Genomic DNA, 25,729 nt, shown 5'->3' on the forward strand with positions numbered 1-25,729 from the left:
CAGGTGAGAGAGGCGAGGCAAGGCGTGGCTGGAGGAGCAGTTGTCTGTAAACTGGGAGGAGTAGTGCCACAGCCTGTTCAAGAGGAATCTGGTCGTTAGCTGAGGAGGACGAGGCCACCCGAGAGATTGAGCCCTAAAATGACTCCTCGCTCCAGGCGCCAGCGCAGGAGCCCCTCCTGGAGGCGGGTGCACAAACCTCCCATCCGGACGTCGCCCGCAACCCAAGAGGAATCCGGTCAGCCAGCCTGGGGTCGCGGGAGGAAGTAGGCCGTGGTGGGAGCAGGCCTCATGGTCTGCTTCTCCTTGGAGACAGGAGGTAGGCGGTGCAGCGGCAGGCGGTGAAAAAGCACCAGAAAACTGTTCCCCCCTTTTTTGCTATATGGATTTCATTGGGGAAGCACATAGAACATAGGGGGACAAGCACAGCTTTGTTACAACAAGCAATTTCGTCAAAGGAAGGCAATATGCCCCAGCATTAGGTGGGATCAGAAGGATATCGGACTTTGGCATAAAGCGATGGCGCCATATCATTATGGGCAGTTCTTTTTTGGGGGCACTGGTGGGGGGAATCAGTCTGGAGCTTGGAGAAGTAATTGTCTGGGGTCAGAGGGAGATAAGGAAAAACCAGGAGCATGTGCATGTTGGCAGTTCAATGAGGGGCAATGTAAATATGGGGCAAGTTGAAAATGTAGCCATATGTCCTCCCATTGCAATGGTTCATCTCATGGGGCAGCGAGATGCTTCAAAAAAGGAAAGAGAAAAGATGGTAACAATAATAAAAAAAGGGGTAAACGCTGGTGAGGCGTCCCGCGATGGCCCCCTTTCTAAATAGATTCCTATACAGGGAAAGGGCTGATTGTATTGTTCAAGGTTTTAAGGAGGGTTTTAAAATCTGACCTCCGCAGAATCAGGTTCCATTTTCAAAAATAATTTAATTTTAATTTAAATTAAATACCCTCTGGTCATGTCAGAAAAACTTAATAAAGAGATACAGTTGGGACGTATGGCGGGTCCTTTTCAATCTCCCCCAATAGCGGATTTAATTGTGTCACCGTTAGGAGTATTGTCCAAAAAAGAGTCAAATAAATTTAGTCTCATTCATCACCTGTCATCACCAGTCATATCCAAAAGGTTTGACGGTGAATGATGGAATTTACACCGAATTGTGCTCGGTGGCTTACACGTCATTTGTTGGACTGGTATTGGGAAAGTTTTTTTTTACTTGGATAGGTGTTTGCCCATGAGTTGCGCAATTTCTTGTTCATTGTTTGAAGCGTTTAGCTCCTTTTTGAAATGGGTAGTTCGGGATGTTTCTAGCATTGAATCAGTCATTCACTATTTGGATGTTTTTTTTCTTTATAGGGCCACCTGAGTCAGCAATGCGTAAGAATTTACTGGTAACTAGTGTTGAGCATTCCGATACTGTAATATCGGGTATCGGCCGATATTCGCGGTATCGGAATTCCGATACTTAATTCCGATACTTTTACAATATCGAATACCGGAATCAGAAGTTCCCATAATGCCTGCGCTCTGCAGTGTCTGTGAAGGATGACAAGTTGGATGGCAGCGCGATCCAGCCTGTCATCAGAATGCCATCCCAGCGGGGGAGAATTCTCCTAATTGTTTAAAAGCCGGCGCGCGGTAAAAAGCCGCCGGCTTTTAAACAATCACACAGCCCCATACTGCTTCCCCGCAGCCTCCCACCCCGATCCTCCGCTCCTCTCGCCACCTCCAATCCCAATCGTAAATTAGGACCGGGCGGGGAGCGCAGCACCAAGGAGCGAAGGACCCGGGCGGGGAAGCCGGCAGTGAAAAGACTTCACCGCGGGCTTTCCCGTTCTGTGCTGCGCTCTCCCGCCGGTTATTTCAAATGAACAGCTGAGGTATCAGGTGATGCCGATCAGCTGTTCATTTGAAGTAGCCGCGGAGCCCTCAGAGGGTTCATGTGAGTTCATGCTTGACTGCATGAACTCACATGAACTTTCCCACGGCCGCACAGGTCAGCCTCACCTCCCAGAACCGTCATGAATAGTGTGTGTGCGGGGTGTGTGTGCGGGGTGTGTGTGCGGGGTGTGTGTGCGGGGTGTGTGTGCGATGTGTGCGTGCGGGTGTGTGTGCGGGGTGTGTGTGCGGGGTGTGTGTGCGGGGTGTGTGTGCGATGTGTCTGTGCGATGTGTGTGTGCGGGGTGTCTGTGCGATGTGTGTGTGCGGGGTGTCTGTGCGATGTGTGCGGGGTGTGTGTGCGATGTGTGCGGGGGGTGTGTGCGGGGTGTGTGTGCGGGGTGTGTGTGCGATGTGTGCGGGGTGTGTGTGCGGGGTGTGTGTGCGATGTGTGCAGGGTGTGTGTGCGGGGTGTGTGTGCGGGTGTGTGTGCGGGGTGTCTGTGCGATGTGTGCGTGCGGGTGTGCGTGCGGGTGTCTGTGCGGGGTGTCTGTGCGGGGTGTGTGTGCGATGTGTCTGTGCGGGTGTGTGTGCGGGTGTGTGTGCGGGGTGTCTGTGCGGGGTGTCTGTGCGGGGTGTCTGTGCGGGGTGTCTGTGCGGGGTGTGTGTGCGGGTGTGTGTGCGGGTGTGTGTGCGGGGTGTCTGTGCGATGTGTGCGGGGTGTGTGTGCGATGTGTGCGGGGTGTGTGTGCGGGTGTGTGTGCGGGGTGTCTGTGCGATGTGTGCGTGCGGGTGTGTGTGCGGGGTGTCTGTGCGATGTGTGCGGGGTGTGTGTGCGGGGTGTGTGTGCGGGGTGTGCGTGCGGGGTGTGCGTGCGGGGTGTGCGTGCGGGGTGTGTGTGCGGGGTGTGTGTGCGGGGTGTGTGTGCGGGGTGTGTGTGTGCGGGGTGTGTGTGCGGGGTGTGTGTGTGCGGGTGTGTGTGCGGGGTGTCTGTGCGGTGTCTGTGCGTGCAGGCAGACATAGGCCGATGTGACACTACTACTCCCATCGGCCTATGTCTGTCCCCCGTCCACTCGTGCCAGCAGGATCAGCTCGATGGGAGCAGTAGTTCCCATCAGCCTGATCCTGCTATTTAAATTGCCCTACTGTGTCCCCAATAAATGTTAGATACATGTCATTGGTGGCCAGTGGTTACCTAAAAGAAATTAGTTCATACATTACCTGTCCCCGCCGATCGCCACCTAAAATAAAGTAAAAAATAAAAAACTACACCTATACTCACCTAGACACCTAATTCCCCGAAGCCATCGATCTCCTGTAATAAAATATAAAATAATAAACCACAACCTTATCCTTACCTCTCCGTAGTAGTCCACGAGTGTCCCACGAAGATCTCCAGTTCAGAGCAGCCACATAGAATGTGACCGCTCTGAACCGCTGCCGCCGCTAGAATGATGGGGCCGTAAGGGTTCGCCGGAGTTCAGGCAGCGCTGCTCCGGTTAGCTGCTTTACGGCCCTGCTGTGTCGTGAGAAATTCCCACGGTACAGCAGTGCCGTAAAGGAGGTCTCCGGAGCTGCGCTGACTGAATGCACTCCGGTGACCTCAGTCAGTGGCTCCCGCTGCCGGGAGCGGACGTGTTCCCGGCAGCGTGAGCTTACAGCAGCCATGCACAGCTGTCACCATCTCCAGATGTGACAGCTGTGCATGGGAGATCAGCGCAGGAACGTGGACAGGTAACTATTATTTTTAGTAAACTAAGAATTAAATAAAATGGTGTGTTTTATTTCAAATAAATTATTTTTTTCTGGGTGTAGTGTGTTTTTTCTTTTTAACACTTTGTAGGTTAGTAATGGGGGTGTCTTATAGACGCCCATCATTACTAACCTGGGCTTCATGGCAGCTGGCGCTGACATGAACCCCACCACTATTACCCCCTGCCACCGCACCAGGGCAGCGTGGAAGAGCGAGGCTAAGTGCCAGAATTGGCGCATCCTATGGATGCGCCATTTCTGGGGCGGCTGACTGCTGGTGTTTCTAGCCTGGGAGGGGGCCATTATTCATGGCACCCTTCCTGGGCTATTAATATCAGCCCCCAGCTGTCTGCCTAGCCTTTGCTAGCTATTAAAATAGGGGGGACCCCACGTCATTTTTTTTGGGGGGTCCCCCATTTTAATAGCTAGTAAAGGCTAGGTATTCAGCTGGGGGCTGATATTAGTAGCCTGGGAAGCTCCGTGGGTTTTACCCCCTTCCCAGGCTTCAAACATCTGCCCCAACCGTCTGCTTAACCTCCGCTAGAGACTAAAATTATGGGGGATCCCACGCCATTTTTTTTTTAAATAAATCCTTTATTTTAACACTAAATGACATTTGAGGAGTTAATAAAGATGCAGTCCCTAAATTATTATTTATTTTTTAATTAATTTTTCCGAAAACTTTTGACGTGGGCTTCGCCATATTTTTGTATGCCAGCCAGGTACAGCATCCAGCTTCTATGAACGCGCCATTTTCCGGGGCGGCTGCGGACTGCAATTTTCAGCGGGGGGGGGGGGGGGGGGGCAGAAAGCTTGGGCCTCCCTGCGCTGCAGATTCCATCCCCCAGCTGCCTAGTTGTACCTGGCTGGACACAAAAATAGGGAGAAGCTCCACGTTTTTTTTTTTTTTAATTATTTCATGAAATTCATGGAATAATTAAGAAAAAAAGGGCTTCCCTATATTGTTGTGTCCAACCAGGTACAAATAGGCAGCTGGTGGTTGGGGGCAGCCCGTTCCTGCCTGCTGTACCTGGCTGGACACAAATATAGTGCGAAGCCCCACGTCAATTTTTTTTTAATTATTTCAGGAAATTCATGAAATAATTAAAAAAAAATTATGTGGGGCTTCGCCCTATATTTGTGTCCAGTCAGGTACAGCAGGCAGGAACGGGCTGCCCCCAACCACCAGCTGACTGTACCTGGTTGGACACAACAATATAGGGAAGCCCTTTTTTTCTTAATTATTCCATGAATTTCATGAAATAATTAAAAAAAAAAATACGTGGAGCTTCGCCCTATTTTTGTGTCCAGCCAGGTACAACAAGGCAGCTGGGGGCTGGAATCCGCAGCGCAGGGAGGCCCAAGCTTTCTGGGCCCCACCCGCTGCAAATTGCAGTCCGCAGCCGCCCCGGAAAATGGCGCGTTCATAGAAGCGCCATCTTCTGGCGCTGTACCCAACTCATCCAGGGCCCTGGTGCGGTGGCTCACTGGGTAATAAAGGGGTTAAGGCCAGCTTGGCATTATCAGCTGGCCCTAAGCCCGAAATTCATGGGGTCACGCCAATATTAGACATGACCACCATGAATTTCTAGTAAAGTATTTAAAAAAACACAACACCCAGAATAAAGTCCTTTAATTGAAATAAACATACAATTCTTTATTGTTCTAAATTAAACCATACTTACCGTCACGCCCATTCCAGCTGAAGCCAACGATCTCCTGCAATAAAAGTAAAATAATAAAGCAACCTCATCCTTACCTTTCCATGGCTCCCACGACAGCTTCAGCTCTGCTACATCGAGATGACAGGCTGGACCGCAGCAGAACGCTGCCATCCAGCCTGTCATCCCGCAGACACTGAGAAGCGCAGGCATACTTCCACTCCTCAGTGTCTGGCTGTGACGGCATAAAGATGAGCCGAGGTCATGTCCAATGAACTCAGCTCACCTCATGCACGTCACTGACAGCGTGTGAAAATTCTCCTGCACTCAGCGCTTCAGCGTGAGAATTTTCCCACGCTGTCAGTGACGTGCATGAGGTGCGCCGAGTTCATTGGACATGACCTCGGCTCATCTGGATGCCGTCACAGCCAGACACTGAGGAGCGCAAGCATGCCTGCGCTTCTCAGTGTCTGCGGGATGACAGGCTGGATGGCAGCGTTCTGCTGCGGTCCAGCCTGTCATCTCGATGTAGCAGAGCTGGAGCTGTCCTGGGAACCATCGAAAGGTAAGGATGATGTTGCTTTATTATTTTTCTTTTATTGCAGGAGATCGTTGGCTTCAGCTGGAATGGGCGTGATGGTAAGTATGGTTTAATTTAGAACAATAAAGAATTGTGTGTTTATTTCAATTAAAGGACTTTATTCTGGGTGTTTGTGTTTTTCTTTAACTTTGACTATGGGGTTAGTAATGGGGGTGTCTTATAGACGCCTCTCCATTACTAACCTGGGCTTGATGTCATCTGGCATTATAAGCTGACATCAACCCCAGCCCTATTACCCCACTGCCACCGCTACAGGGCAGTGGGAAGAGCGAGGCTAAGTGCCAGAATTGGCGCATCCTATGGATGCGCCATTTCTGGGGCGGCTGACAGCTGGTGTTTCTAGCCTGGGAGGGGGGCAATATTCATGGCACCCTTCCTGGGCTATTAAAATCAGCCCCCAGCTGTCTGCCTAGCCTTTGCTAGCTATTAAATTAGGGGGGACCCCACGTTATTTTTTTGGGGGGGTTCCCCCATTTTAATAGCTAGTAAAGGCTAGGTATTCAGCTGGGGGCTGATATTAGTTGCCTGGGAAGCTCCGTGGGTATTACCCCCTTCCCAGGCTTCAAACATTTGCCCCAGCTGTCTGCTTAACCTCCGCTAGAGCCTAAAATTAAGGGGAACCCCACGCCAATTTTTTTTTAAATAAATCCTTTATTTTAACACTAAATGACAAGTACAGTAATCAACACTGTCGCTGTACTTCATATATATGTGACTGACATGTTTCTATCTATCTAATCTATGTGTGATGCTCTATTCTGTCTGTTATAAATTGTCGGGTACCGCTGCTGAATTGCCGGCCGGCTTTTTTAAAGAGACGGTGCACGAAAACACTAATATTTTTTAAAATAAATCCTTTACACTAAATGACAAGTACAGTAAGCAACACTGTCACTGTACTTCATATATATGTGACTGACATGGTTCTATCTACCTAATCTATGTGTGAAGCTCTATTCTTTCTGTTGTAAATTGTCGGGTACCGGTGAATGCCGCTGATGAATTGCCGGCTTTTCATGTCATTCTACATTATTCTTAGTTGTTTTCCTTCATGTAGAATTAACCTACAAGGAAAGAAAGGGTTTATTTTCATTCCGATATTTGTGTCCCATTGACTTGCATTGGTTTCTGGTATCGGAATCGGCGATATCCGATACTTTTTGGGTATCGGCCGATCCAATCCGATACGATATTTCCTGATATCGGAAGGTATCGCTCAACACTACTGGTAACCATGGTTTGGATTGCAAAACGTTTTGGAGTACCTTTAGCTGGGGAATAAACTGAAGTTTTTTGGGTATCGAGATAGACTCAGTGTCTATGGAGTGTTGGTTACTGGACGATAAGCTGTGGTTGTTAAAACAGGAAGTGATAAAGGCGCAGCATTTACATACATTGATATTGAAGGAGTTGCAGTCTTTATTTGGAAAATTGAATTTCGCACGTAGAATTATGCCCATGGGCAGGAACTTTTATAGCAGGTTAGCAGCTGCAACATTGGAAATAAGAGCCCCTCACCAGTATGTGCGATTAAAAAACGATCAAAGGGATGACTTAGTTGTTTGGGGTACATTTTTGGACAGTTATAGTCATTCAAAATGAAGTGCAGGATAGTGTTGATCTGGAGATTTACAAGGATGCAGCAGGAAGTGCTGGCTTTTGGGCCTACTGTAGGGGGCAATGGAATGCAGGTGAGTGGCCTGAGGAATGGGAAAGACAAGACTTCTTGAAAAACTTAGCGTTGTTGGAACTATTTCCAATTGTTGTAGCAGTATCCATTTGGGTAGAAGAATTTAAGAACCGCAAGATAAGGTTTCATTTCGATAACATGGGGTGGTAGCTATTATCTCACGACTTCATCCCCACCTGTGATAAGATTTCTTATGGAATTAGTCTTGCATTGCCTGGAATTAAATACTTGTATTGTGGCAGTACACGTTCTGGGAATAGAGAATTCCATTGCTGATTCTCGATTTCAGTGGGATTGTTTCCGCAACTTGGTCCCGTAGACAAAGGAGTCAGGTTTGGAATGTCCAGGGCATCTCTGGAGGCTAGTTATCTAGGAGCAAGACGGCTAATTTGTGGTTCTGTTGCTGACCGTACATGGGAGGCATATGAATCGGCTTGGCTAGTATGGAGTAACTGGTTATTGTATTGAGGTGATGTTTCTTCAGATAAGGACAGAATGTTTGCTGTTTTGTTTTTTGGCGGTTGAGCTGCAGAGCTACGTTGGTCAGTAGCAAAGATTAAAAGTTTTATAGCAGCATTAGCATTTGGTTTAAACTTTGGGACAGAAGGATGTGACTAAAGAGTTCATGCTTAGTCAAGCCCTAGGGGGTTATAGAAAGGGACACTTAATCAAAGATAGAAGACGTCCGGTATCATTTGATGTCCTGGAAAGAATTGGAGGGCATTTGGTTTTGGTTTGTATTTCGGGATTTGAAAGAATTTTACTTAGGTTAGCCTTCTCATTGACTTTCTTTGGGGCGATGAGAGTGGGAGAATTAGTGTCACCAAGTAAAATGAGAGAGGGTGGTTTGCTGCGGGAGGACATTTGTTGTTCAGATAGTTCATTGGAATTTGGGATTAGGAGGTCAAAAACCGATCAGACTGGTGGGGGTAGAAGATTTGTGCTGGGGTCAGTGGCTGCTTTGATGATTTGTCATGTGCATTATTTTGAGGAATACAAAAGGCTGGAGATGGAGAGGAGGGGCCCATTGCTTAGACATGAAGATGGGTCTTTTCTCTCTAGGTATCAGTTTATGGCTGTGATGGGAAAGTGTTTGAGTGCGTTGGGCTTGGATTCTTCTTGTTTTGCTTCTCATTCTTTTTGTAAAGGTTCAGCAACTGAGGCAGCAAACAGGGGCCTCAAACTGGAAGAACTACAGTGTATAGGGAGGTGGAGCTCTATTCACTATAGGTCATACATACGTAGTTAGGGCAGAGTTGTTATAGTCGTTGTAAGGTTAGCCATGTTGATTTTGTGATGATAGGTTATTATTTGGTTTATCTATTGCAGATGGAGGTCCATGTTTAGCCTGGCTGTTTGGCCATTCCTATATGCATTGGGGGGCCCGCCTTGCAGATATCAGATCTGAAGGAAAACAGCCAGGTTTTAATAGAGACTCCTTGATTATTAGATGCCTCGGATTCAGAGATATGGTGTGGAGTAGGGTTTTACCAGAACTGCATAAGGCGGCGCGCTTGGATAGGATTCCAGTGTTGCATGTGGGAGGCAATCACTTGGGTTTAAGATCGGTTATAGAATTGATTAGGGACATACAATTTGACCTTTTGCAGTTTTGGATGTGTCTCTCTCCAAAAACAGTAGTAGTGTGGTGTGATTGGACATGGTGACGAGAAAAGTTTGGCAGGGAGCAAGATCGGAAAAGGGAATTAATAGGACAAGGGTAAAACTGAATAAAGCTATTTCAGCTTTTGTAGTGCGTAATGGGGGCGTCTGTGTACGATATTATGATTAGGAAACTGGTGAAGGTAATTTTTGGCAAAGTGATGGAGTTAATTTAAATGTGATTGGAATAGATTTACGGGCACTCTCTATCCAGGAAGGGATGGAGCAAGCATTGGAGTTGGTTGGGGGCGCACGCACTTAAGGTATCAGAGTGCATTTGCGTTGGTGGTGGGGGGTCCTTGGAGTTGATGGAATTTGTCATGGGGGGAATTTATATGGATGATTCCCTTCAGGATGGAATTATGGTCGGCTGATCTGGCACTTAGTAGGGCTCTGGATGGGAGTGTACCCTCGGAGCCAGTGGTGGCGTTTTTTTTACCACTGATGGTGGTGTGGTGCCCTTGAGCTGGGGTTCGCGGCTAAGGGTAAAAATAATCATATTGGAAAAACACTTGGCTTTAAAATGTGCCAGATCTTGTAGCTTCAAGGACCTTCTCCCCAACTTTCGCTATTTAAATATTGTCATTGTTTGTTAATAAACGGCAGCTGTGGCCAATTATATCCAAAAGATGATGTCTCCAGTGTATTATTATCATAAGAAGAAGGGAACGGTGAGAGTGGGGGAGGAATTCATCGGCAGGATGGTCTGAATGGAAGGAGTTGGCCATACATGGTCATGGAGTGCAGAACAAACTTCCACTTCTTTGCTAATAATGATGGCATTTGTTCAGTTAACTGTACATTTTTGTGTTGATGAACATTGTTTCAGAAAATGTCAGTGCCTGCCATGATTCATCTGATTCATATACATTGGATTCACATTTTTCAACTTATACTGCACTTATTTCTAGTTTCTCTGATGTTTGCATATGAATTAATACCATGAATACATATTATTTAAGGTTTGATAGTGGAGTGGGAGCCAAAACCAGGTGAGGAATAATCAGGGAAAAGGTATAATAGAAACAAGTGCACCAATTCTGCATTTATCGCCCACTCCTGGTTTTGTCTCCCGCTCCTGAGAAAAAATACTGACCGAATACTGACCAAATACTGATAGTGGGGCTGTGGCCTTAGTGTGTGACTGGAGTGGTCTCTGCACGCCGAGTATTCTGACACCGTGCATTGTACTCTGGTGCCGGCTCAATACAGCTGATCTGAGCCTGGAACAGAGAGCGCACTGTCATTGTGCAGATCACGCAGGGACTAGCCCAGCCCCAGAAACGACTGTCACTGCTAACTCATTGTTTCAGGGTGTCGGCAGAGGCTGCAGCAGTGACCACAGCCTCTGCCCCCCCCCTGATGACGCTTCATTTGAGGATTCCAGCATGCACTGGGATTGTCAAACGAAGAGTCATCAATAAAGGAAGTAGCAAAAAAAAAAAGAGAAGCAGTTAGATAGTGTAGTTAGGGAAGGATAGGGATTTTTTAATTCAAGTATATTTGAAAATAGTTTATATTGTGGCATTAAATAGATAAGAATTTGATTTAGAATGAAAATTACTTTGTATTTCGGACCACCCCTTTAAATAATTAAAAAAAAAATTAGACAAACTTGGAATTGTTATAATTGTAGCTGGAAATTAATATTTTCAGTCATCTTACTGCATAATGAAGACCGTAAAAAACAAAACAAACTAAAAAATTCACTACATTGGAATTTTTGTTTCCATTTTCATTGCAGTAAGATATATGGTAAATTCTGCAAAAAAAGAAAAAAAAAGCTCTCATTTGCTGTGTTGATAAAAAAGTAGGTGCCTATTTTAATGCACTCACATTTCTTTACATGCATATACACACACATTTAATGTATCAAAAACTTAGTGGGAGTACTTGACGCACCCCTGGGCCTTCGTCGCGCGGCATCGCGCGCACGGGAGCTTACCCGGAGCCGGATCTGTTGAGGGTTGTAGTCTCGTGGCGGTGACCCGGTCCGTGCCCAGGGAGTCAAACTGAGCGGCGATGTATTAGCGGTAGATGTTGGACGACTATGCCACCCGTTGAATGCAGCGAAGGAGCTGCCGCTGCAGGGCAGACCGCTGAGGCCGGTGGTAGGATTGTGCAGCGTGATAGTATCACCCCCAACTCAGGCCTCAGGCCTCAGGGCAGCCGACGTGGATGATGGGGGTAGCAGGAATCACTCAGAGACGATGCGGTGTAATTCAGGGTCTTTACTGGTGATAAAGATAGACCCTCCCGGAGTACTGGCTAGCGATCGGGGCCTGGTCAGTCCTTGAGCAGATGGGATCTCCCCTGGCCAGGCGGAGTTGTAGGCCTCCCAAACTGACTGTACTCTTCTGGCTACCTTGCTAGAGGCGGGTATAAGTAGCCCACGTCCCTGAGTGTACCATGTGGTGCTCACCCGTATGGCCGGTGACTCGGGGCCTTCTAGTGGCGTCCGCTCCACGACGGCGGTGCTGGTCCCACGCGTGTGACCGTGCCTTCGGGTTTCTTGGCCAGAGGACCTGAAATCCCCTGCCGGGCGGTTTCTGCTGCTGGGTAAAGATTAGTCCCCACAGCCTCGGACTCCGGGTCCGGTGATAGCTTCTCAGTCAGGGCGAGCTCTGCAGCTGCCAGCCCCTGACTCCTTATAGCACTACTCCCACAGAGCTCCTGATGTTCTTTTCCTATATCTGCTTCTCTTCTCTGTCTCTACTTCTTCTCTACTCCCTAACCCTGCCTCAGCCCTAGGTTTATATAGGGGAAGTCCTTCCCCTCCCAGGACTGGGCAGGAGGTGTGGCATGCATAGGATTCCTGACCAAGAGACCTCCCACCTGCTCTCAGACATAACATTGCTGTTACTGTGGAAACCAGACCCCTGGGGTGCCACATTCCCCCCTAGTGAAATTTAGTACTCCGGGACTAAACATATTTTTAAACATAACAAGGTATAAACAATAATAGTACAATAAGAAAAACATATAAAGATGGTCACGGCGTGTCCGCAACCGGGTGCAGTTTTTGAAGAAAAGCAAGGTGTCCATTTCACCAAAACAGGGAGACGTAACCAGGTAGGGGTCTGTCCTGCCCCGAGTCCTTAACAGTCTTTAGTCCATTCCTAGGTTACGCTCCAACCATGTACAAGGATTCCCGGTAAATCCACCAAGGACTCCTATAAATAACTAGAAACACATAATTATACACAAGCAACAAGAAAAACAGGTAACCACAAATAAAACAGTTTATACACTTCAAATCCTCCAACGTGCGGGTAACTGGCCTCTAGTGGCCCTAGTGGACCTACGGAGCTGACTGTCTAGCCCTGAACTACAGGGTGTAGGAGCTGTCAAGGGTAAACTGGGCAGCTGTCTACCGGCTCTTTGGCTCACTAGGGGTACGGCAGGCTCACTATAAGCAGAGGGTTGATCCTCCTGTTCTGCTTGTGTGGAGTCTTCTGCCTCCTGGACCGGCTGCTCTTCCAGCTCTACCTGTTGCTCCGTAGGCACTTGGGATGCTGGTTGGAGGAACGTGAGGACGGGTACCACAACTGCACCATTGACTTGAGTCCAGGACCGAGGGAAGTCTCCGAGCACAGTACTAACCATATCTTCCCTTTCCTCTACGGGTCGATGGTCTTCTTGTTCCTCTTCAGGGTTCCGTAGCTGTTCAGGACACTTCTTCAGGTGATCCCGGGATACAATGGCTATGGTCTCCCCTCCGTCTTTACTGATGGTACAGACTTTCGGGTTCTCGTGGCTTGAGGGCAGTACGGTGTACGGGTCCTTCTCCCACTGGTCGTCCAACTTGTGGAGCCGTCTTTTCCTCTTCAAGACCTGCTCTCCGGGTACCAGGGGAACAGCGGGAGCATACTGGTTGTAAGTTTTCTCTTGTCTTTCCCTAGCCTGACAGAGACTTCGCTCCACGCTCTCCTGTACTTTCCGGTACTGCTGCTGCCTCTCTGTGTCCCAGTCTGCCTCTGGTGAAGTGTCCTCGGGTGTCAGGACTCCCATTTCCAGGTCAACAGGTAACTTACCAGGTCTCGCCCTCATTAGGTAAGCCGGGGTACAGTTGGTGGAACCTACCGGGATGTGATTGTATAGGTCCACCAGATCGGGCAGCTTCTCAGGCCACAGACTGCGTTCTTCCAGGGGCAACGTTTTCAGGAGATCCATTACCACCTGGTTCATTTTCTCACAAAGTCCATTAGTTTGCGGATGATAGGGTGTCGTCCTTATCTTCCGGCAGCCATACAGATTGCAGAATTCCTGGAAGACCTCCGCTTCAAAGGCAGGTCCCTGGTCCGTCAGCACTTGGTCCGGGTACCCGTGTGGGCGGCAGAAGTGCTGCTGGAAGGCTCTAGCTGCTGTTTGAGCCGTTAAGTCCTTGACGGGGACGACAACCAAGAACCGGGAGTAATGATCCACAATGGTTAACGCGTAGACGTAGCCACTTCTGCTTGGGGTCAGTTTTACATGATCCAAGGCTACCAGTTCCAACGGCTGCCGGGTGACGATGGACTGCAGGGGAGTCTTCTGGCTGGCACGGTCCTTCCTTCTTAGGTTGCACGGGCCACAGTCTCTGCACCACCTCTCGATGGTTCCCCTCATGCCTACCCAGTGGAACCGCCCACGCAGCAGGAACTCCAGCTTCTTCCATCCGAAGTGTCCAGCCCCGTCGTGGTATGCTTCCATCACCATGGCTGCGTCTCTTCGTGGCACCACTACTTGCCAGAATTGTTCATGCGTCCGGGAGTTAACCATTCTGCGGCACAACTTCCCCTTGTAAAGGAACAGTCGACTCTTCTCAGCCCACAGTTGTTTGGCTTCCTCCGGAGCGTCTGGGTCAAGGCGGGCATCTGGCTGAGTGAGCATCTCCTTCACCAGTCGGACGGCAGGGTCACTGTCTTGCGTTTCCTCCCAGTTGTAGTGAGGCAAGGGGTTAAACGTAGCGGCTTGCTTACTCCTTACCCGATGGGAATACTGGATAGTCCCATGATGGTGGAACGCGGGGAGTTCGACTTCTTCCAATCCCTCTGGATCTTCTCCTACGTCCGGTAGGTTTGGCATCCTGGACAGGGCGTCCGCGTTGGTATTGGAGCGTCCTGCCCGGTATTTGATTGTGAACTCGTAGTTGGACAGACGGGCCATCCATCTCTGCTCTAGGGCACCGAGTCTTGCCGTGTCCAGGTGTGTCAACGGGTTGTTATCCGTGTACACGGTGAACCGGGAAGAAGCGAGGTAGTGCTTAAAGCGTTCGGTGACTGCCCACACCACTGCCAGGAACTCTAGCTTAAATGAGCTGTAATTCTCAGGGTTTCTTTCGGTGGGTCGCAGTTTTCGACTGGCGTAAGCGATTACTCGTTCTTTCCCCTGCTGGATCTGGGACAGTACGGCTCCTAGCCCGATGTTACTTGCGTCGGTGTAGAGGATAAAGGGCTGGCTGTAATCAGGGTACGCCAGGATTTCATCCCCCGTGAGGGCCATCTTCAGCTGGTGGAAGGACTCTTCTTCTAACTTCTCCCATTTAAAGGGCGGCTTCTGGTTCTTGGCCTTCCGGGACTGGCCTATCAGGAGGTCCTGCATAGGAGCTGCCTTTTTGGTGAAACCGGGGATGAATCTGCGGTAATAGCCTACCAACCCGAGGAACTGCCGCACTTCCTTTACACTGGAGGGACTTGGCCATTCCTTAATTGCGGTGATCTTATCAGGGTCGGGAGCCACTCCGTCAGCGCTCACCACGTGTCCCAGGTACTGCACCTTTGGTTTTAGGAGGTGACACTTGGAGGGTTTTACCTTTAGGCCGTAGTTTGCCAGAGCTTCGAACACTTCCGCCAGGTGTTTCAGGTGGTCCTCATAAGTCTTGGAATATACGATGACATCGTCCAGGTACAACAGGACCGTCTCGAAGTTTCTGTGGCCCAGACAGCACTCCATTAATCGTTGAAAGGTTCCTGGTGCGTTACAGAGTCCGAACGGCATGCAGGTAAACTCGCTAAGTCCCATCGGGGTGGTGAATGCGGTCTTCTCCCGGTCCGCCTCTGCTACAGGAACCTGCCAGTACCCGCTAGTGAGATCCAAGGTAGAGAAGAAGTTAGCAGATCTTAAAGCAGCCAAAGACTCCTCTATCCTTGGTAAGGGGTACGCATCCTTGTGTGTGATACGGTTGATTTTCCGGTAATCTACACACATCCTCATGGTGTTGTCTTTCTTTTAGACTAAGACCAGTGGAGCTGCCCAGGGGCTACAGCTATCCCTGATCACCCCAGCCTCCTTCATGTCCCTAAGCATCCCCTTGGCGTGTTGGTAGTGTGCAGGGGGTACGGGTCGATACCTCTCTTTTATGGGAAGATGGTCTCCCGTGGGGATGTGGTGTTCTACCCCCTTGACTCGCCCGAAGTCTAACGGGTGTTTACTAAACACTCTCTCGTACTCTTGAACCACCCGATAGACTCCCTGTCTCTGGTGTGAGGGAGTGGAGTCAGTACCCAAATGTAGTTGCTGACACCAGTCCTCCATTGTTTCCTTAGAGCCGTTACTTTCCTCCGGGGAAGATGGAGGCAAGGGTTCTACGGACTGTATGGAATTTTGATTGATGGTATACAATTTGGCTAGCGTGGCATACCGGGGCAGGTACACTTCCCTCTTCCCGATATTTATTATGCGAACGGGCACCCTCCCATGGCGTACATTGACCACCCCCCGTGCTGTCAAAATGGTGGGCCTACTGTCTGAGTAAACTGGTTCTACCATTGCCTGGTAATCTCTACCTCTCAGACCAATAGCTGCCCGGCACCAAATCATCATTTCACTTTTTGGGGGCATGGGAATAGGAAAAGGGTCACACATTCTTACGCTACCAATCTCACCACCGGAGAGTTCTATCTGTTGCCGTCGCATCAGTGCCCGGATCTCTTTCTGGAGCACTCGCTGCTGGCCGGAGCTGGCGTTCTTGGCAACCTGCTGTAAAAGGAAAATCACCTCTGCAAGACAATTTTCAATTACATTAGTTCCTAGAGTTATCTTTGGGTGACTCTCGCGCTTGTCAATGTCTACAATGATCAGTCCCTGTGCCGCCAATTCGACTCTACCGATTTTAATGGTCACCTCTTTAAATCCAATCTGTGGCACGGGCTGACCATTGCTGGCGATGATACTCAAGTCGTCGTCAGGGTAGCGGGTGATATCCGAGTCATTCCAGTACTGCTTGAAGAGCACGTACGGGATAGTGGTAACCTGTGACCCGGTGTCCAGTAGGGCACTCATGGGGATGCCATCCAGTACCACGGGCAAGACTGGACGTCCTCCCACATATTTGTCGCGCCAGTTCGATGGGCCTGATGATCTTTTTCCTGGGGTTTGGCTCTCTACCCCAGGTTGTACCAGTTTAAAGGACAGTACCTTGCCATATGTCCGGGTTGATTGCAGCGGCGGCAGATGGGTTGTCCGTCCTCGTGGTATCGGTCGCTGGGTCTTCCTCTGGCCGGTGGGGTCCTCCTTGGTCGACGCCACGGGATGTCCTCCGGTCCGGATGCCAGCTGGATCTTCCCTGGAGTGGAAACCTGTAAAGACTGCACAGTTCGGGTTAGCGCGGCAACGCTTTTAGCTAGCTCTTGGACCTGATGGTGCAGGTCTGGAGCCGGGTCATTGTTCAAAGCCTGCGCATCAGATCCCACAGGCCCTGCCGACAAGGGTGCCGCCTCCTGGTGGTAAGTGGTAGTGGGGCGTCTGTGGGTCACAACGCCACCTGGTGCCGGTTCTCGGAGCACCCGGATGGCTCTGTCCTTGAACTGTGCAAATCCCAGATGAGGGTCCTGTAAGGCCATTGCCCGCAACTGGGTTCGGTGGGCATTGCAATATAAACCCTCTATAAATTGTTCAGTCAACAGCCTGTCCTCGTCTCCCACGCCGTCAGGGTCGGTCTGCTTAATGGCTCTCAGGGCCTCTTGTAGGTTCAGGGCATAGTCCCTTATACTCTTGTGTGCTCGCTGCTTGCACCCGTAGAATCCAAGCTTGATCTCGGCTGAGGTGCGGGTATCAAAGGTGTCCCTCAGCCGGGTTAGTATCCCTGCAACAGTCCTTCCCCCAGGTGGCCAGGACTTTACCTCCCTTTGGGCTGCCCCGGTTAATTGGGCCACCAGGATGCTCACTTTTTGCTCTTCTGTGAGGGGATACACCTGGAAGAGGCTATCCAGCTTTTCTCTAAAGTCATGCAGGGTATGTGACTCCCCTGAGTACTGGGGTAGCCAGGCCGCTCCCGGGATATAGGGCATGGTGAAAGGCATGACTGCAGCAGCGGTGGCGCTGGCGGGGGTTGAGGCAGTGAAGCTCTCCTCCGTATCCGACATCTTCCTCCCCCCTAGTGGACCGTGGCCTACCTTGCGATGATCCTCTTCCGTAGGCCGCGGCTCCGCAGTGGATCGTCAGGGTTGAGGACCTTCCGTCGCGCTCCTGTGACGTCGGCGTCTGCTGGGCTCCTTCCAGGACCTTACGCAACGTCCGGACGTGAGGCGGGGCTTCAGTTCTCGCGCGCTTTCGGAGTCCACGCCCCTCTTCTTCCCGCGCGGCGTCTTCAAGATGGCGTCCAACAGCGGGAAAACTCCACGGATGGCGGGAAGAAGGCAGAAGATGGCGCCGGATGGCGGGAAAACTTCGCGGATGGCGGGAAGAAGACAGAAGATGGCGCCGGATGGCGGGAATCTTCACCACTGGTAAGTTTGAACAGTCTTTTTCAGGCACGCAGTACCCGGTGGTTGCGGGCACGAGATCCTGCCGACTACGCCAAAAGTTGACGCACCCCTGGGCCTTCGTCGCGCGGCATCGCGCGCACGGGAGCTTACCCGGAGCCGGATCTGTTGAGGGTTGTAGTCTCGTGGCGGTGACCCGGTCCGTGCCCAGGGAGTCAAACTGAGCGGCGATGTATTAGCGGTAGATGTTGGACGACTACGCCACCCGTTGAATGCAGCGAAGGAGCTGCCGCTGCAGGGCAGACCGCTGAGGCCGGTGGTAGGATTGTGCAGCGTGATAGTATCACCCCCAACGGGAGGGGTATGGCCTCAGGGCAGCCGACGTGGATGATGGGGGTAGCAGGAATCACTCAGAGACGATGCGGTGTAATTCAGGGTCTTTACTGGTGCTAAAGATAGACCCTCCCGGAGTACTGGCTAGCGATCGGGGCCTGGTCAGTCCTTGAGCAGATGGGATCTCCCCTGGCCAGGCGGAGTTGTAGGCCTCCCAAACTGACTGTACTCTTCTGGCTACCTTGCTAGAGGCGGGTATAAGTAGCCCACGTCCCTGAGTGTACCGTGTGGTGCTCACCCGTATGGCCGGTGACTCGGGGCCTTCTAGTGGCGTCCGCTCCACGACGGCGGTGCTGGTCCCACGCGTGTGACCGTGCCTTCGGGTTTCTTGGCCAGAGGACCTGAAATCCCCTGCCGGGCGGTTTCTGCTGCTGGGTAAAGATTAGTCCCCACAGCCTCGGACTCCGGGTCCGGTGATAGCTTCTCAGTCAGGGCGAGCTCTGCAGCTGCCAGCCCCTGACTCCCTATAGCACTGCTCCCACAGAGCTCCTGATGTTCTTTTCCTATATCTGCTTCTCTTCTCTGTCTCTACTTCTTCTCTACTCCCTAACCCTGCCTCAGCCCTAGGTTTATATAGGGGAAGTCCTTCCCCTCCCAGGACTGGGCAGGAGGTGTGGCATGCATAGGATTCCTGACCAAGAGACCTCCCACCTGCTCTCAGACATAACATTGCTGTTACTGTGGAAACCAGACCCCTGGGGTGCCACATACTTCTTTAAGAAAGCAACTAATAGTCTGCTGAGAGCCAGCAAGTAAGCTCCGTAGTCTTATGATGCAGGAGAGGAATGGAGCAGCGCTGGGAACGGCAGGCAGCAATGGGTAAGGATTTTAATGCACATACTATACACACATTACTGATGGTTGATTGGGGTGCAATAAAAAAAAACACTTGACTGGTACTTTCAATAAAAAAAAATGCTTATTATCTTCCTCTCTACAGTGGCTTCAACCAGAATTCAGAATGTTTATGATGATGCCTTCATGAAAAAAATCTTAAAAGCATGGAATGCTGAAACTCAGGATTCCAAAAAGAAGAGGGAGTACTTTGAGGTATGTGTAAACTTAACAGTTGTAGTGTTGACATAGTCTAAAATAAATTTAGGCTCAGAAAGGAAGGGACTTAAAATTGCTATCTCGGATCTAAAAATACACTGCTGTTTTTACAGTAACTTGGAAATGTAATCATGCATAAAACTTTTCCATTAGCAAAGAGTTCTTAGGTAAGGTGGCATTTTCTCTCACAGCATCTTTAAAGTGAATCTGACAGCCAATACATGGTGCCAAATCCACGGGCAGCATGTATCAGACACTGGCTGTATGATCTCAGCCATATTTGACTCTGAAACACTGCGGCGTTTCACAGTAAAACATACTTTAAAAGCCGCAATGTTTGACTAGTTGGACAGGCGGGTCCTTGGCGATTTCTCCCTTCCTACTGCCCTGGATTGACAGGTCTCTGCCTATACTCAGACGATATTACGTTGTACAGGCTGTGTTGCGGTAAATGAAAAACTTTTTGTGTTCCAAAATGGTTCTTTATTGTCCTAATGCGTCTCTGTGCCATCCTGGCATCTTTATCAAGGTTAGAAATTTAAATATTGTATTGTGGCGCCCCTAAGGGTTCAGTCGCCACAGACGTACTGCACCTCTCCCAGAGGTGTGGCATTTCCTTCTCTCAGGTAAGGATGGAGTACTGCCCCGGGACCCCAACACCTGCACTCAACACTACACTACTCCAGGCCGGCTGGAAGGGCCTTATGCACTTCTTCTGCTGCCCTGTCCCTGGCTGGAGTGGGGGGAACCAAAGTAAGGGGGAACCAGTAGTGGGTGTGGGTGGAGGACTTAGAACAGAGGAGCACTTAGAGAATAGATATATAAAGGGAAGCCATCTTGGGTAGGGGTGGATTCAGAAAGAGAGGAGAGGAGCAGTCTGAGGAACCTAGTCTCTTCAGGAGCTCTGCTCCGTATTGGGGCCTAGTAAGAGAGGCCCAAGAGTGAGAGGGGAGTCAGGGAGGAAGGCTCCAGTAATAGAAGGGATCCCAGGGGGTACGGTGAGTGCAGGACAGCACCCGTACCTCCAAATCTGCCAAGAGTCAGAGGGATCAGGCCGCAAGAAGGGAACCGGTCCCTGGATCAGCCGTGGTAATTCAAGTCTCGGCTGGAAAACCGGAGGCTTCTGCACTTCCATGGTGCAGTTGCCACAACCTCACCCAAGTCGCCGTGAAGGGCACCAAGTAGGTCCGGGAACTCCAGGTTGCCCAGAGGGATCTCAGAGTACCCTATCGGGACTTTGTGTGGGGGAGCGCAGGGCAGGAGGGAGAAGACCCAGCGCGGGAAGTCGGTCAAGGAAGGAACATAAAGAAAGGGGGTCCCGTTAAGTGCTTCTGATATACTTGAGGGAGTGCTGGACCCCTGCCTGGCAAACGCAGTGCGACACGGGAGGCTGACACCTGGACAGTGTACCCGAGGAACCTAAAAGAACTGTGAGTAAACTCGGACGACTGCACTTCACTGTCTCCGTCAGTTATTTCTACCACGCTACCGCGCCTGCACTACAACGCCCAGCATTACCATCTGCATCCCTTTCATCAACACTGCCCGGGGGGCCCGCTCCGCCTGTGGGGAGCAGAAACATCCCAGCTGCCATCCCATCACCCCCGGAGGTCTGCAGCAGCGCTGGTACTCATTACCGGGAACCACAGGTGGCGTCACGAGACAAAAACTGTTAACAAAACCCCTTTTAAAGAGTGACCCCAGGGTACGGGCCCGGGAGCCGACTGCCGTGACATCCCACAGAACATCGAGGCCCGGGTACCGAGTAACCCCCGTATCCCTCCCCTAGGCGAGTCAGTATGATATCTTGTTTTTTAACCTTGATAAAGGTGCCGGTTTGGCGCTGAAACACGTTGGAATAATAAAAATCTCGTAATAAAGAGCCCGTACAACGTGATATCATCCTCCTATACTATTATACATGTGGAAGAAGATTCTTTTCTCCAGATACGGGGCTGCGGTTATACACGTCTATAGACGGTTAATTCACTATTTCTACCAGGTGATACTGCTTTATGTGTGTGCACTTTTGTCCCTCACACAGTTCTTTTATTATACTCACACGTAGGCAGTCCTGCCAATCCAGGACAGCGGGCAAGGAGACGCCGCTGTGGACCTGCCTTGTCCAACTAGTCTACAGAGCGGCTTTTAAAGTACTGTATGTTTTTCTCTGAAGTACCACAGCGTTTCAGAGTCAAGCATATCTGGCAGAGAACATACAGCCAGTCCTGATACATGCGGCCCCTGAATTTAGCAGTATGTATTGGCTGTCAGATTCACTTTAAATAATGCTCTGCTGAAAAGGTAATGCATATGTGGAACAATGTAAGCAGGGTTGTAATGATCGTGGTTGCAAAGGGTGCAACCACCACCTGGCCTATGCAGTGACTTCATGCGCCACCCATGCCTGACACGCCAAAGTCAGCTGCTGGCTACAGAAGAGGATGATTCATGTCATGGGAGCGGAGGAAGGTAAGAAGAATCGTTTATTTTTTTTTAATGTATTGGAAAAGAGCAGCAGAACAGACTTATACTAGGAAGGGGTCCAGGATGGGGGACATTGTACAGGGGAGGGGCCCAGCATTGGGGGCATTATACCAGGATGAGGGTCATTATATCAGGAAGGGGCCCAGGATGGAGGACATTACACCAAGATGGGGCCCAGGATGGGGAACATTATATGAGGATGTCGCACAACATGGGGATCATTATATCAGGAATGGGCCCAAGATTGAGGACATTACACCAGGAAGATGCTCGCGATGGGGGTCACTATATCAGAATGGGGCCCAGCATGGGGACATTATATTTGGAAGGGGCCCAGGATGGGGGACAGTATACCAGGATGGGGGACATTGTTTTAGAATGGGGGACATTATACCAGGAAGGGGCCTAGAAAGAGAGACATTATTACAGGATGGGGGCTAGGACAGCGGACATTATTGCAGAAAGAGTCCAGGACCGGCGACATTATTACATAAAGGGGCCAGGGCGAGGGACATTATTTTAGAAAGGGACCATGATGGGGGACATTATTACTGAAAGCGGTTCAGGAGGGGAAATATTATTACAGGAAGAGGCCAGAACAGGGGACGTTATTACACAAAGGGGCCAGTACGGTGTAACTTTATTACAAGAAGGATCCAGGATAGGGGACATTGTTACAGGAAGTTGCCAGGATGGGGAGATTATTACATGGAGGGTAAACTCGTATGTCTTTAAAGGATCTAGAAAGCTATAAAGGCTTATGCATCTAACCAACATGGTGGTGGGGGCCCAGGTCCAAATTTTGCACCAGGGCCCAGGGACTCCAATTAAGCCACTGAATGTAAGATTAACACCAGAGAGTATTAAAAAATGTTCTTTTAAGTGGTGCTCTTTATTGGAATCAGTATGTCTTATTATACCAAGTGTTATGGAAACACACATATACATATATATACAGTGCATTGTGAAAGTATTTGGCCCCCTCGAACTTTTCTACCTTTTGCCACATTTCTGGCTTCAAACATAAAGATATAAAATTCTAATTTTTTTGGGGAAGAATCAACAACAAGTGGGACACAATCGTGAAGTGGAACGAAATTTATTGGATATTTTAAACTTAATTAAAAACTGAAAAGTGGGGCATGAAATATTATTCGGCCCCTTTGAGTTAATACTTTGTAGCGCCACCTTTTGCTTCGATTACTGCTGCAGGTCGCTTGGGGTATGTCTCTATCAGTTTTGCACATCGCGAGGCTGAAATTGTTGCCCATTCTTCCTTGCAAAACAGCTCGAGCTCATTGCGTTTTTCAAGCGTTTTTGCTGTGTAATTTCCGCAGCGTAAACACTTGCAAAACGCTTGGTAACCCATGCCCCATGATCCCCAATGAAAATCTGCATGTTATGTGCCCATGCTGCGGAATTTTCCGCAGCATGTCCATTATTTATGTGTTTCTGCATGCGGATTTGAGGTCCCAATGCATTTGAAAAACGCAAGTCAAATCCACATGTAAAAACCCTGCAAAAACGTGTCAAAACGCGTGTAAAATCCGCAAGCGTTTTTACTGCCAAGAACATGCAGAAAAGCTGCAGAAATTTTCTGCTTCATTTCTGCATCGTGGGCACATACCCTGAGGCTATCACAGAGCAGGTGCATTTATACGGAGACTTGATTACACACAGGTGGATTCTATTTATCATTACCAGTCATTTAGGACAACATTGGATCATTCAGAGATCTTCACTGAACTTCTGGAGGGAGTTTGCTGCACTGAAAGTAAAGGGGCCGAATAATATTGCACGCCCCACTTTTCAGTTTTTAATTTGTTAAAAAAGTTTAAAATATCCAATAAATTTCATTCCACTTCACGATTGTGTCCCACTAGTTGTTGATTCTTCCCAAAAAAAATAGAATTTTATTTCTTTATGTTTGAAGCCAGAAATGTGGCAAAAGGTAGAAAAGTTTGAGGGGGCCAAATACTTTCACAATGCACTGTATATATACATACATACAGGGTGGTCCATTTATATGGATGCACCTAAATTAAATGGGAATGGTTGGTGATATCAACTTCCTGTTTGTGGCACATTAGTATATGGGAGGGGAAAACTTTTCCAGATGGGTGGTGACCATTGCGGCCATATTGAAATCAGCCATTTTGGATCCAACTTTATTTTTTTCAATGGGAAGAGGGTCATGTGACACATCAAACTTAGTGAGAATTTCATAAGAAAAACAATGGTGTGGTTGATTTTAATGTAACTTTATTCTTTCATGAGTTTTTTACAAGTTTATGACCACTTATAAAATGTGTTCAAAGTGCTGCCCATTGTGTTGGATTGTCAATGCAACCCTCTTCTCCCACTCTTGACACTCTGATAGCAACACTGCAGAAGAAATGCTAGCACAGGCTTCCAGCATCCGTTGTTTCAGATGCTGCACATCTCATATCTTGATGATAACATTATGGTGTGGTATATGGGGTACAAAGATAGTGGGGCCATTCTTCATCAATGGAAACCTCATTGCCACTGGATATCTGAAATTGCTACATGATGATGTGTTGCCCTTTTTATGCACTGAAGATGGCACTGAAGATGGTGCACCACCACATTATGGGTGTCAGGTCCGAGCATTCCTACATGAACAGTTTCCTGGAAAGTGGATTAGTCGTTGTGGGCCAGTTGAATGGCCACCAAGGTCTCCCAATCTGACCCCCTTAGACTTTTATCTTTGGAGTCATCTGAAGACAATTGTCTATGCTGTGAAGATATGAGATATGCAGCATCTGAAACAACGGATACTGGAAGCCTGTGCTAGCATTTTTTCTGCGGTGTTGTTATCAGTGTGTCAAGAGTGGGAGAAGAGGGTTGCATTGACAATCCAACACAATGGGCAGCACTTTGAACACATTTTATAAGTGGTCATAAACTTGTAAAAACCTCATGAAAGAATAAAGTTACATTAAAACCAAGCACACCATTGTTTTTCTTATGAAATTCTCAATAAGTTTGAAGTGTCACATGACCCTCTTGCCATTGAAAAAAATAAAGTTGGATTCAAAATGGCTGATTTCAAAATGGCCGCCATGGTCACCACCCATCTGGAAAAGTTTTCCCTCCCATATACTAATGTGCCACAAACAGGAAGTTGATATCACCAACCATTCCCATTTAATTTAGGTGTATCCATATAAATGGCCTACCCTGTACATATACAGTTAGGTATATTTGAAATATTTGGACAGTGACACAAGCTTTGCCATTTTAGTTGTTTACTAAAACATATTCAAGATAAAGTTACATAACCAATATGGGCTTCAAGTGGAGACTCTCTGCTTTAATTTGAGGGTATTCACATCCTAATTAGAGTAAGGGATTAGGAATTACAGCTTTAATATGTAGCTGCCTCTTTTTAAAGGGACCAAAAGTAACAATTGGACGGTTATCTCAAAAGCTCTTTAATGGGCTACATTGGCTATTCCCTGATTAATCCATCATCAATTAAGCAGGTAAAAGGTCTGGAGCTGATTCCACGTGTGGCATTTGCATTTCAAAGCTGTTGCTGGGAACCCACAACATGTGGTCAAAGGAGGGAACGCTTATACCTGCCGGAGTATTGGATATATACTTGAGTATTGGAAGTACACCTGCCGGAGTGCTGGATGTGTATCAGATGTACGTACTGTGATGTAATGCTGTAATTGCCTGTGTGCCGGAGTGTAAGAATGGTGGACTATGCTGTCACATTCCTACTCCTGAAGACACCAATCACGTCATGTGAATACTGTTATTCGTCTTTTATATCGTGTCATGTGTGGTTAAAACTATGTCCAGTTTAAGGAATGTATTAGGTAGTCATGTG

The 25,729-nt window shown here is 48.9% G+C and overlaps 1 protein-coding gene across 3 annotated transcripts in view; it reads left to right on the plus strand.

Annotated features, from left to right (window-relative positions):
* Positions 1-25,729, plus strand: part of FBXL13 (F-box and leucine rich repeat protein 13) — a 277,666-nt gene that overhangs the window by 52,140 nt on the left and 199,797 nt on the right. For all 3 annotated transcript variants that reach the window (XM_073652270.1, XM_073652271.1, XM_073652269.1), the window contains exon 6: positions 19,268-19,377. In XM_073652270.1, coding sequence (XP_073508371.1) covers positions 19,268-19,377 — 110 coding nt within the window. The remainder of the gene's footprint in view (positions 1-19,267; positions 19,378-25,729) is intronic.

This window comes from Phyllobates terribilis, unplaced genomic scaffold (genome assembly GCF_046119375.1).
Source record: "Phyllobates terribilis strain yellow unplaced genomic scaffold, ASM4611937v1 Scaffold_11__3_contigs__length_659146591, whole genome shotgun sequence".
NCBI lineage: Eukaryota > Metazoa > Chordata > Amphibia > Anura > Dendrobatidae > Phyllobates > Phyllobates terribilis.